Below are 14,249 nucleotides of genomic sequence, written 5' to 3' on the forward strand. Positions count from 1 at the left end.
CTTAAACTTTAATAGACTGGTAAAGCACCCCCTGTAATGCAATTAGCTGAAATAAAATTGGGTTGGATTCAACTTCTGTGTCTTATTAGAGAATTAAGCTGCCTGTGGATAGTGCAGAGTCAGCGGGTGACCATACTAGTCAGACTGGGCCTAAGAAAGGTTTGCTAATGCATAAAGCGGCATTTGAAACAGAACAGCTGCATTCGTTTTACCTTTTCAGTCTTGATTGTCTTTTTTTTTTAACCTGCTGATCCTGCCAGTAACACACCTCTGTCCTAGAGTGAAGCAATGCAATCTATCCATGGAGGATCAGTGTTGTCTCCCTGGGACAAGAAGTATGTGAGGACCATACAACACCTCCCCATCTCTTCATCAATATACTGCATATTTTGGGGGAAGTGTACTGTATTGTAACTGTGATCTCGCTATTAATCCATGAAATATTTTCCTGTATTTGTCATCACCAGTATTTCAAAAGACCGGATGGAGACAAGAAGACATGGTTCGAAGCCCGGGACTTTTGCCAAACAATAGGTGGAGATTTGCTCAGTATAAACAGCAAAGAGGAACAAGATTCAGTGTTTTCAACGGCCCTGTGAGTGGTGGTGAAATGTATTTTCCAACATGCTGGACATCATGTGATAACTTTCTGGAAACAAGCCTTCTATAAATCTAATTATAATGTGTCACATGTCAGGTTCACCCCACCCTGGTCACACATTCACTGGATTCGCCGAATCTATAAAGTACATTGTCTGGTGCTGTCAAAATAAAATGTACAGTGCCTTGCGAAAGTATTCTGCCCCCTTGAACTTTTCAACCTTTTGCCACATTTCAGGCTTCAAACATAAAGATATAAAATTTGTATTTTTTGTGAAGAATCACCAACAAGTGGGACACAATTGTGAAGTGGAACGAAATCTATTGGATTTTTGAAACTTTTTTAACTAATAAAAAAATGAAAAGTGGGGCGTGCAAAATTATTCGGCCCCCTTGCGTTAATACTTTGTAGAGCCACCTTTTGCTGCGATTACAGCTGCAAGTCGCTTGGGGTATGTCTCTATCAGTTTTGCACATCGAGAGACTGAAGTTCTTGCCCATTCTTCCTTGCAAAACAGCTCGAGCTCAGTGAGGTTGGATGGAGAGCGTTTGTGAACAGCAGTTTTCAGCTCTTTCCACAGATTCTCGATTGGATTCAGGTCTGGACTTTGACTTGGCCATTCTAACACCTGGATACGTTTATTTGTGAACCATTCTTTTGTAGATTTTGCTGTATGTTTGGGATCATTGTCTTGTTGGAAGATAAATCTCCGTCCCAGTTTCAGGTCTTTTGCAGACTCCAACAGGTTTTCATGCAGAATGGTCCTGTATTTGGCTGCATCCATCTTCCCCTCAATTTTAACCATCTTCCCTGTCCCTGCTGAAGAAAAGCAGGCCCAAACCATGATGCTGCCACCACCATGTTTGACAGTGGGGATGGTGTGTTGAGGGTGATGAGCTGTGTTGCTTTTACGCCAAACATATCGTTTTGCATTGTGGGCAAAAAGTTCAATTTTGGTTTCATCTGACCAGAGCACCTTCTTCCACATGTTTGGTGTGTCTCCCAGGTGGCTTGTGGCAAACTTTAGATGAGACTTTTTATGGATATCTTTGAGAAATGGCTTTCTTCTCGCCACTCTTCCATAAAGGCCAGATTTGTGCAGTGTACGACTGATTGTTGTCCTATGGACAGACTCTCCCACCTCAGCTGTAGTTCTCGGCAGTTCATCCAGAGTGATCATGGGCCTCTTGGCTGCATCTCTGATCAGTCTTCTCCTTGTCTGAGCTGAAAGTTTAGAGGGACAGCCAGGTCTTGGTAGATTTGCAGTGGTCTGATACTCCTTCCATTTCAAAATGATCGCTTGCACAGTGCTCCTTGGGATGTTTAAAGCTTGGGAAATCTTTTTGTATCCAAATCCAGCTTTAAACTTCTCCACAACAGTATTCTAGATTTTCTGAGAAAACAGAGCCCAAATAGAAGAGAAGTGGGACATTAACAGTGCAATATTATAGTAGAAAAATACAACAAAAAAATAATATTTTTATGAAAGATAAAAAATAAATTTTATTTATAACAACAATTCAATTAAAACCAATAACAGCCTTCAAATTTTACAAGGGTGTTACATAAATCGTGCGGTCCAGGTGGTGCTTGTAAGTTTGCCTATCCCAACATGTTTCACTGTCGCTTCTTCAGGGGATATACAAGCTAGCAAAATAACAAAATAGCGTGAAAATCAATTAGAGTGCAAAAATACATATCAAAATAGATTTATGTATGTTAATATAAATATAAACATATATACAGATATGACAAGGGCTTCAATTAAACAGGTGTGCTTACCCCCACTTCACCACCCCTTCCCCCAAGAAAACATCATCCAGTTGTTAAAGGGTGCACGGGTAGCGGGACCAATAGCCAAGCAAAGCAGCAGAGAGAGCACAGACGATGGTCTGTCTGGGCAGATAAAAAAATGCATAAATATATATAATATTGTGGGAATCAAAAAAGGAAATCTCAAAGATATTTATTATATAATTCATTGATTACCCAAAACTTGGGTTAAAAAAAAAAATATAAAACTACTTGTAGAATTTTTTAAGCTAGAAATATATATACTTATATGTTATATAATTTATAATTTGAATTTTTTAATTTTTTAATTTTATATAAAGCGGAGATATAAAAGGATGCATATATTATTATGCTTACTTACATATTTACATGAAAGTAGGAATGCTTTTCTATAGTCCTGTATTTCTATTCAAGCAAATAAGGATATCCCCTAGCCCTTTAAAGATGGTATATAGTGCAAAAGGTTAGCACCCACAAGCTATTCAAGCTTGTTTCCAAGGTGTCTCTAAGGTATAAAAGAAGAGAGAAAAGTTTTATCCTATACAATTTTTAAAAGATTTTTTCCAAGGCAAAAGAGTCTGTACAAGATTTTTGGCATAAGGGGAACTTACTGGCAATATTCTCCACAACAGTATTACGGACCTGCCTGGTGTGTTCCTTGGTCTTCATGATGCTCTCTGCGCTTTCAACAGAACCCTGAGACTATCACAGAGCAGGTGCATTTATACAGAGACTTGATTACACACAGGTGGATTCTATTTATTACCATCAGTCATTTAGGACAACATTGGATCATTCAGAGATCCTCGCTGAACTTCTGGAGTGAGTTTGCTGCACTGAAAGTAAAGGGGCCGAATAATTTTGCACGCACCACTTTTCAGTTTTTTATTTGCTAAAAAAGTTTAAAATATCCAATAGATTTCGTTCCACTTCACAATTGTGTCCCACTTGTTGGTGATTCTTCACAAAAAATTAAAATTTTATATCTTTATGTTTGAAGCCTGAAATGTGGCAAAAGGTTGAAAAGTTCAAGGGGGCCGAATACTTTCGCAAGGCACTGTAATTCCTGCACCTGGTCCTCATAAAAACCAGAGGCTGGGGACCTATAAAGTTATGTTAATCTGTGCATAGACATGTGCAGAACGAATTTTGTTTTTGTTTTGATTATTTACATAAATTAGTTTACTTAAAATTAGTTTAATTCATTTTCGAAGTTTCATTTTGTTTTTCTAACTCAATTCGATCAAATTTGGAAAATTTGAATCAATTCGCATTCCATTCAAATTCCATTTGAAATACCATTTAAATTACATTTGAAATAACATTTGAATTTATTCTGTTCGAAATTCACATTTTGGAAGAAGGTTATATTATATTCTTTCTATTCTATTGTTTTTTTCTATTTTATTCTCTTCTACTATTTTATTTTCAATTCTATTCTCTTCTATTCTTTGCTATTCTATTCAAATGTATTCTATTAGAATTTAGTTTTATTCTTTTCTATTGTTTTTTTTTTCTATTCTATTTCTTTCTATTATTTCATTTTCAATTATATTCTATTATTTTCTATTCTTTTCTGTTCTAATTCAAATTTATTCTATTTGAAATTCAAATTCTGGAAGATGGTTATGTTCTATTATATTCCATTCTATTGTTTTTCCATTATATTCTTTTCTATTCTTCTATTAGTTGCTATTCTATTCAAATGTATTAAATTTGAATTCTGGAAGATGGTTATATTCTATTTTATTCTATTCAAATTTTTTTTCTATTCTATTCTTTCATTTTCTATTTCATTTTTTTTTCAATTTCAATTCAAATTTATTCTATTTGAAATGAGAATTTTAGAAAATGGTTATATTCTATTCTATTTTATTATATTCTATTCCTTTATTTTCTATTCTATTTTATTGTGTTCTTTTATTTTCAATTCTACTTTGTTCTGTTTTACTCTATTCTTTTCTATTCTATTTTTTTATTTTCAATTCTATACATTTTTTATTCTATTCTTGACTATTCTTTTCTATTCTATTCAAATTTAAATTTTTTTTTTCTATTGTTTATTTCTATTCTATTTGTTTAAATTATTTAATTTCAATTCTATTCTATTATTTTCTATTCTTTTCTGCTCTAATTCAAATTTATTCTATTCGAAATTCAAATTCTGGAAGATGGTTATATTCTATTTTAATGTTTTTTTTTCTAGTCTATTCTTTTATTTTCTATTCTATTCTAGTCTATTCGAATTCAAATGTATTCTATTCGAAATTCAGAAGAAGGTTATATTCAATTTTATTCTATTGTTTTTCCATTCTGTTCTTTTCTGTTCGAATTCAAATTTATTCTATTTGAGATTCAAATTTTAGAGGGTGGTTATATTCCTATTTTATTCTATTCCTTTATTTTCTTTTCTATTTTGTTCTGTTTTACTCTATTCATGTCTATTTTAATATTTTATTTTCTATTCCTTTATTTTTTTATCATATTCCTTTATTTTCTATTGTTTTTCATTCTTTTATTTTGTATTCTGTTCTGTTTTACTCTATTATATTATATTCTTTTATTTTCTATTCTACTATATTCTTTTCTATTCTATTCCTTTATTTCTATTCTATTTTATTCTCTTCTGAAATTCAAATTTGATTAGAAAATATTCAAATTCAATAAAAAAATTATTATAATTAAAGAGGAAGTAAACCCTGATGGGTTTACTTCCTCTTTTTTTCCCTGCAAAGGTAAAGCATAATGGACTACTATGCATCACATAGTAGCTCATTATGTGTCACTTACCTGACACAGGAGCCAGCGAAGTCGCCGCTGATCCCTGTAGTCCGCCGCGTCCATCTTGCTGGTGGCGTCTCGCAGCTCCGACCAATGACAGCGGCGCAACCGCGATGACGTCACTCCCGCGCATGCGCACGGGAGTCGCGCCTCGCAGCTCCGTTGCTGTCATACGGCGAAGCCGCGATGACGTCACTCCCGCGCATGCGCACGGGAGTCGACAAATTTGGCAAATCCATTCTTGGATTTGCCGCATTTAGTGCGCCTGCGCGCCGCTGTCTACGGCGCATGCGCCGTAGACAGCGGTGCCCATTTTCGGGCAAATATCTCCTAAACCATATAGGTTTAGGAGATATTGCTTGGACCTACAGGTAAGCCTTAATCTAGGCTTACCTATAGGTCCAAGTTGTTTGGAAGGGTTTACTTCCTCTTTAAGTTTGGAAACTATCCGAATTTCATCCAAATCTTTCGTTTTGGTTTTTCAGATTCGTATAAATTCATTTTTGTAATTTGCAAATTCAGATATTTTAGTAACAGGTGCCTGTCTCTGACATGCTGACATGCCTCACCTTCCTCTATATTCCTCCTGCTGGTGCTTGCCTCAGGCAAGTGGTGGGAGTCAGAGACAGGCACTCACAAGTAAAGTCTGGTACATACTATCAGTTTCCGTGGGCTGAAAGAAAAAAACTGAGGAGCTCAGGAGGAGCTTGCTGTACTAACTATACACTGTACAGTGATCTCCCTGCTGAGCTATTGTGTTCTGACTGAGGGACTGTGCTCCACCCACCACCCCCCCCCCCCCCCCCACCAGAACACACCAATCAGCGCTGCTAGTGCTGATTGGATGCTGGTTTTCTAGCATGCCCTTTTTGACAGACTGCTGTATGCAGCTTAAGGCACCTTGCTAGCTGTGATTGGTCATGCACCAAAAGGGGAAGGCGGGGGGGGGGGGGGGGGGGGGGAGTGCTGGTGTCCAACATTACAGCCAACATTACAGCACACGTAGGAAAATGGAATGAAATACTACATGTTTTGTCCCATTGTGAGATGAATACTGTAACGATAAAACCATTCAAAATGGATTTGTAATTGGTCTCTCAGAAATTCATTGCTCTTGGCATCCAGGTTCTTAAAGTGCAACAAAAGTTGTTCTTTAAGGCTGCGTACACACGGGCGGATTGTCTGTCCAACTTAGTCCGCTGAACCGTGTTTCAGCGGACAATCCGCTCGTGTGTGGGCTTCAGCGGACTTTTTCAGCGGACTGTCTGACGAACAAAGTCTTACGGAATTTCCGAAATTTTGTCCGTTCAAACTTGGTTTTGTCCGTCCAAACTTGGTTTCAGCGGACAGTCCGCTCGTGTGTAGGCAAGTTGGACGGACTAAGTATGGCGCATGCTCAGAAAGGATTTACACGGCCGAAGGTTGCATTGCAGTGTATAGGACGTCGTTTTTCTAGTCCCGTCGTACGTGCTGTACACGTCATCGCGCACGCTTTCAGCGGACTGTCTGCTCATCGTGTGTGGTCAAGTCCGTTCATGCAAATTTTGAACGGACTGTCTGTCGGATTGTCTGACGAACTTAGTTGGGCAGACAATCCGCCCGTGTGTACGCGGCCTAAGGCCGCGTACACACGGGCGGACTGTCTGTCCAACTTAGTCCGCTGAAACGTGTTTCAGCGGACAGTCCGCTCGTGTGGGCTTCAGCGGACTTTTTCAGCGGACAGTCTGGCGGACTAAGTCTTTCGGAATTTCCGTAATATTGTCCGTCCAAATTTGGTTTCAGCGGACAGTCTGCTCGTGAGTAGGCAAGTTGGACGGACTAAGTATGGCGCATGCTCAGAAAGGATTTATACGGCCGAAGGTTGCATTGCAGTGTATTGGACTTCCTATTTCTAGTCCCGTCGTACGTGCTGTACACGTCATTGCGCAAGCTTTCAGCGGACTGTCTGTTCATCGTGTGTGGTCAAGTCCGTTCATTCAAAAGTAGGACGGACTGTCTGTCGGATTGTCTGACGGACTTAGTTGGCCAGACAGTCCGCCCGTGTGTATGCGGCTTCAGGCTTAATGTATATGGGACGTTTTTACAACCTCTCGTGAACGATATAACTTGACAGATAGTAACCCACGTTTAAAACGTCCGCTTTGCCACGTTTACATGCCGCTTTTAGCGACGTTTGCGTTTAGAATTAAAAAAAGATAAAAATGATTTATTTCTTTTTTCAAAATAGCCAAAAATTAAAAACACTTGCAAATAGGGTTGCCACCTTTTCTTTAAGCCAAACCCGAACACTTTAGCAGCACAGGGTATATTATTTTTCGTGGTATACACAATAGGGTTATAAAAGACCTGGGACACCTTTGGGTGCCCCAAGGAGAGTGGTGGTAATGCAGCTCGCTGCAGCAAACAGTGGGTGTGGCCAAACTGCTCTTTCTGACATCATGGTCCCCTCCAGTGATGCCAAACCTGCCCCCCCCCCGACAGCGATCTGCAGCTCCCGAATGGCAACAGATTTTTGTGCGACTACAGTGGAATCTCGGTTAACAAGTAATGCAGTTAACAAGCATTTTGAAAGACAAGCAACTTTTTTTTTTTTTTTTCAATTCTGACTCGGTTTGCTAGCATTGTCTTGCAAAACTAGGAGGATTCAAGCTAATGGGGTGTGCAGTACCGCATTTCGCCAGAGGTGCGGGGGCACCAGTGACACTTGGAACAGTTTGGAAATACTCAGAATCACTCAGAAATACTCAGTTCCTGTGTGTTTCTGAGCCTTCCCTAAGACTTTCCGAGTTCAGCCGAGTTCAGCCGAGCTATCACAGAGTATTTTCGGTGCCCCCCACCTCGGGCCACATGCGGTATTGCATGCAATAGAAGTAAATGCAGAATGAATTATCTTTATTTCCATTGACTCACTTTAAAATACAAGCATTCTCCTGGAGCGGATTATGCTCCTAATCCAAGGTTCCACTGTATCTCAGTTACTTGGGGAGCCAGAGCCCAGTCTAAATAATGTGTCCGGGTTTCAGGCAGACTGAAACCTGGACACAAGATTCCAAACCCGAACTGTCCGGGTGAATCCTGGACAGGTGGCAACCCTACTTGCAAACGAAATGCGGCTAGACGTGAGTTACCAGGTTTAGCCGCGTTTAGAAGCGGTTGCTTTCCAAAAAAGGCCTCTAAACTCAACTGCCTAAAAACGACATTAAACGAACCAGTGTACATCATGTACTGATAAGATAACATTGGATGATTTCAGGGGCAGCTGAAAAAAGCATCCAACTGCCTCTGAACATCCGTTTACCAGCAACAGTGTACATGAGGCCTTAGGTTCCATGCACACTGGCTTAAAAAAATCACTGCTACTACAGGAGTTTTGTGTTCTGCCTGTAGAAGCAGCTCATTGTTGTCCTATATGTCCATGCACATTAGGACAATTACAGGCATATTTTAAGCTCAGTGTTTAGAGGCATTTTGCATTTATAATTGGAGTTTATTAGAAAAAAATTTAAAACTCTCCTAAACTCATGTACAATCTGCAGAAAAAAGAAAGATCTATATGAGCGTTTTTTTCTGTCGTAAGAACTGTCCTTTTTTTAAGACCAGGGTGCATGGAGCCTAAAAAGTGTAAAGTGTATATATATATATATATATATATATATATATATATATATATATATAAAACTTTTTTACATTACTTTGGAAGTACAGTAAAGGAAGATAAGTTATAGTGACATTTTTTATCGGTTCTTCCAGAAAATTTGGTGCACTGAACAATGTGTGGTTTGGTCTAGTGAACAACGATCCCGAAGAAGGCTTTCAGTGGTCGGACGGTTCGCCTGTAAGTCACTTTGTGTGTGTTTGCTGTACATCATATTTAATATATAGATTGTGAATAAACCCCCCCCCCCCCCCCCAACAAAAAAAATAACTACTATAGCCACTTAACGATTTAGCCTCTCAGAAAATCGTAGACTGCAGGCTCTTGCAAAAAGTCAAACTGATTAATGTCAGTTGTCCATGTACTCTTGTTTCTCTGCATATTTGCATGTGGGTCCTGTGCGTTTGTTTGCAAGCACACCTTCTGCTTCCAGTTTTCCTTGTGCCATGTGTCAAGCAAGCTGCAGCTGCCACAGTGAACTACAACATGTAACAAAAAAATAATTTTTTTACTTATTGTAAATTAATTTATTGAAGTTTGTTAAAGGAAACAGGATTCAGGGACATTTGGGTTATACTGCCGTCTACAGGAGGATATAGAGACTGTCAAACAAACAATAAAAAAAGTTGCCAACCTAGTATAACTCACACCCCCAATATGCCTAGAAAAGCACTGCAGGTTTATGGTAAGATCCTATTTTTTTTATGCTTCACCGAGCAGACAACTGGGACATCCAAAAGCAATAAAGCAATCCAAGGGAACAGTATAAAAAAAGTTAACAGGCTCACACAAAACAACAGAACTTGGGGCGGAAGGATCTTACACCCAAATCTGGCATCAGATAAGGCCTAAACATTCACCTGGGGGAACTGGAGGATGTGTGTACAGAGGACCAAGTGGCAGCCTTGAAAATCTGGGAAAAGTTGCTTGAAACCGAACTGATCTAGTAGAGTGTGCCTTGACAGGAAAGGTTTTGTAGGGCTATTCTAGAAGGAGCTGTGTCACGATCAGGCGTCTGGCTTGAAGGCCAGTTGCTACAGCAGTTGCAGGACTACCACTGACCAGCAGGATAGGTACACAGGCAGTCACCTTGGCAGATGACACAGGCTCATCTGAGGTGCGGAGTCTAAATACTAACCGGTGTTCACCAGAGCTCCTGATGGTGGAGATGGATTTAGCTGCATGTCGGTACTAGGTTGCGGTCCTCAGGTTTGCCCCACAAGGGTGTGAGCAAGCCGGGGTCCAGTTGCGGATGAAACAGCAGCATGGTCAGTAAACAAGCCAAAAGGTCAGTAACGAGTAGTTGCAGGTTGGGATCAGGCAGTAGAGTAGTAATGGAACAAGCCAAGGGTCGATCAAAAGTGGTAGCAAAATACAGACGGCAGCAGGGAAGACAAGAGCATGGCACTGGCTGAGAGGGCACAATAACCTAGCAAAGAGGAAGTGCTGAGATAAGGCTTATATAGGAAGTTCATGGGAGGAGCATGGAGTTCAAGGTTCAACAACAATTAAGACACAAGGCAGGGTTGTCCAATGGATCAGGTAGGATTGTTCAATAGATCAGGGAGCTGTCCAGCAGGTCAGGTTCAAGCCCAGATCCTGACAAGCTGCTTGGTAGATTGTGTTCTCTGTTGTTCTGTCTCAACTTTCAGAACAGCAGAATGACATCACTTCCTGTAGCCCCACTGCTTACACCTAGAAGTGACAAGTTACACCCAGAAGCCCCTGGAGGAAAAGCAGAGCTCGCACTGCAGATGGTGGGCTGATGCCTTACATAAATTTCATGTGTCCTTCCTGGTGCAAGGTTATGCATGCTTAAATGTAAGCAACAGGAGTCCCGCTCTTCAAATGTCAACTCACTTCTGGATTTACCTGGAGCATCTCTGGTCCCACTCCTCAGCAGGCTTGTAGCAGGTTGATGTACACAAAGGAACAGCAATGTGCACACCTCAGTCTCCTTGCAGCAATGGGAAATCCTTTGGTATTCAGCCTGTGAAAATATAGCTCTCTCTCTCTTTTTTTTAATATCCGGCTCGCATTGTGAATTGTAGTCCAAAAGTCCAACAATTGCCATAGTAACGTTTCTTTCTACTCCTTCATCTCACATGATTCAGTGCTGCCAACCATCAAGTCTCTTGAGGGCCTTCTGATGGTCAGCTCCCCCTGGTGGATGGAGGCAATGTTGTTTTTACCCTTTCAGCTTAAGGACATTGGGAGACACAGAAAGCACTGCAGCACAGTGTCCTAAATAATTTTCTTTCTCTAGTCAAGCACCTGGCTACAGTTAGAACCCAATCCTTGAGATCATTAAGCTTGAAAAATTATTTGTCTTCACCACCAAAAAATGGTAGAACGAGAAGCATGTTCCCCTTTACAGGAGCCACCAGAAATGAGAATAACAGAGTGAGCCTTTCTGATGGAAGCAGTGGCTGCGAGAACTACATACAGATGATGCATTGGAACTGAACAAAGAAACAGAAAAACAATGCACTGGTTGAGATGAAAGGCCAAAACCACCTTAGGAATGAAGTAGGTACTCAGAAACGGTTCTTTACAAAACAAAGGCCACCAGCACAGTCACACATCTTACAGAGATGATGATAACAAGAAAAACAACCTTGTGAGTAAGCGTGGAAAGAGGAATATTTCTTATACGTTCAAAGGGTGGTTTTTAAAGTGACGAAAAAGACAAATTAAAATCCCTTGGAGTCATGGGGCTACATAAGAGATACCCTGTACAAAGTCCTCACACCAGGCAAAGTATGCCTTCCATTTGAGGTGGTCCTTGGCTTGGGTATGAGGAAATGAGGTACCTTATTCTAAGCATTAGGACTGGCCCTGATACGCTTTCACAGCCCACACTACCTCTAGCCACCACTAGAGGCAGACTCCACTCCAATGCAAATGGCTAACCACACACAGGCAGATACGAATCTTGAACTAAAAAGGTACCTTGCGCCAATAAGTGAAACAGAAAATACACATAAATTATAAAACTAAAAAAAGCTGCTCCCCTAAAAGTGTAGAACAACTATACTTTGAACAGAGAAAAGAAGACGTGATACAAATCTTACATACAATCTGGTGCATGCTAAGGGTTAGGGAGCAGGCTAGCAATTATCGCTGGTTTCCTCCAGCTATCCTTCAAGCTAGAACCCTGGTGTTAATCACTCTTCCCACTGTCCACACACCAGAACACAACAAACAATAGAATGCCACCACCCAACAGTTTGTCCACAGACTGGTCTGCTAGGCAACCACACACACACACAAATCTCCATCTGGCAGATCTGCTAGTTTACAATCTGAATGCAATCTGCCAACACACAGTGTAATTGCATACAGATTGACAATAGACATGTGCACACTGAAATATTTTGTTTCTGAATTTCTTTTTTCGTCCGAAAAATACATTTATTTAGTTACTCCCGAAATTCGTTTTTATTTATTTTGTTTAGTTAAAAAATGCATTTGTCCAAAAATCCGAAATAATTAAGGTTGAATCTGTCATTGAAGGCTCATGGTGTCTGTCGAATGTTCTAAGAAGATTCGAGGGAGCGGCTAAACTGTATGACTCCGCAATTATACATTTCCAGTTGAATGTTCCGCCTACAAGCTATAGTAGAATTCTAATGTTGTATGACACTAGTAATAATTATATTTAGTCAACCAACATTAGAATTCTTCTATAGCCTATGGGCGGAGCATTTGACCATAAATGTCCGCTCGCGGTGACTGCTTTGTCGAATCTTCATGTTGAATCTTTTCTCTCTATGTTGAATAATCTTGGACTAATAGAGTTAGGTTAGGCACATTCAACCTTATTTGCTATTATCTCTATAATGTCGCATCTTTTCTCTCTATGTAGAATAATCTTGGACTAATAGAGCTAAGGTTAGGCACATTCGACCATAGGTTTGATGGACACAGATTGCTATTGTCAGTGTCATGTCGAACCTCCTATCTATATCGAACTGTTGTCACAACTAAAATGAAAATAAAGCATTTTTTTTATTTCGGATCTTTCGGTTTTCGGATTGTGCCCGTTCGTTATCGTTTGTTAAAACGATAACGAAAATACCCAAAATTCGGACGAAAATGCATTTGGATGAAAACGAATGCACATGTCTAATTGCCAATGAACTTAGACTGAGCACATAGACACTACAATGCAACAATCTCTCCAGAGATACCCTAGCTTAGAACACAGAAGTCACTTAATCATTTTATAATGTAATATCCCAAAAGTAGGCAGTGCCTAAAAACTATATACAAGAAAAAGAGTTGCAAAAAATACTAAAACGACATAAACAGTTGGCTATTCACTATGAAAATGAAAAGGAATAAAAACAGAAATAAACTTTACCAAAGTTTATCCTTTGGCAGAAGCATGCCAAAATGTCCATAATTTCCCAGTCAGAGAGACCGGCTTTGTGGAAATCACACTGTCCATATCCCATGTTTCTCCATTTATTGAACTATGGATGTGAGCTGGACTTCAGCCCTTGGCCAATCAACCCTGGGAGGTGTTCCTTTCCCAGCCCACAGGATGGTTCTGTATTCTGAAGTTATCAATGTTGATTTGGCCCGAAACAGCACTGGTCACTCTGTCAAGGATAGGTTTTCTGACACCAGCACATCAGTCCAAGCATGACAGTAAGAAACAGCTGCTGCAATCCAGCACCATATAACAGTTTTGTGTGTTTCTCATAGATTCTAAATGTGCTACAAATACAGATTTACATGTACACATAGCCCAACATGTGTACGATCAAAAGGAATTATTTTCATCTCTCTGCAACTAATATTTGCACTTTATGAAAGATAAAATAGATTCCTTAGATGTGTGGATATAAATCAAAGTTGGCAGACCATTTGGGGCCTTGTGCATGCCCCCTGCTGATTCTTATAGCCAAAATGGCTAGTAGTCTTCTTTGAGGCCTTGGTAAGGTGAGAATCTATGTCTGCATGGAAGGGATAATTGTTAACTCGAGCCTAGAAGCTTGCTCTTTCCTTTCAATTGCTAATTGTAAAGCATATGTTTATGACTAATTAGTGAATACTGTGAATATTGTATCTTTAATAGCACAGAATTAAACTATATCTACAATTGCATACTTCTCTAGATCATGTCACATCTCAGCTACTGCCACAATATCCCTATTCTAACAGCTTAGCCATCAAATGCAATGACTGTGGAGCGGGGGGGGGGGGGGGGGGGTTGGGGGTAAGCTGGTCCTTGGAAAGGAAGAGCAGGTCAATCTGGAAGAGTCTATGAAGAATCTGCCAAGAGAATGATCAGATTGGAGTGCGACATCTGCCAAGGCCATGAGTATCACTAGAACACCCTCCATCTTAATCCCGTGGGGCAGAAGAGGAAGGAGTTTCAGGGTAGAAAAGGCATAGATCAAACTACTG

At 39.9% G+C, this 14,249-nt stretch overlaps 1 protein-coding gene across 1 annotated transcript in view; it reads left to right on the plus strand.

Moving 5' to 3' along the window:
* Positions 1 to 14,249, plus strand: part of LOC143996084 (macrophage mannose receptor 1-like) — a 214,390-nt gene that overhangs the window by 91,483 nt on the left and 108,658 nt on the right. Inside the window, exons 13-14 of the mRNA XM_077490909.1 lie at positions 468 to 595; positions 8,927 to 9,011. Of these exons, the coding sequence (XP_077347035.1) occupies positions 468 to 595; positions 8,927 to 9,011 (213 nt within the window). The remainder of the gene's footprint in view (positions 1 to 467; positions 596 to 8,926; positions 9,012 to 14,249) is intronic.

Source organism: Lithobates pipiens, unplaced genomic scaffold (assembly GCF_037356315.1).
Source record: "Lithobates pipiens isolate NorthernLeopardFrog02 unplaced genomic scaffold, aLitPip1_a1.2 Scaffold_19, whole genome shotgun sequence".
In the NCBI taxonomy this organism is placed as follows: Eukaryota; Metazoa; Chordata; class Amphibia; order Anura; family Ranidae; genus Lithobates; species Lithobates pipiens.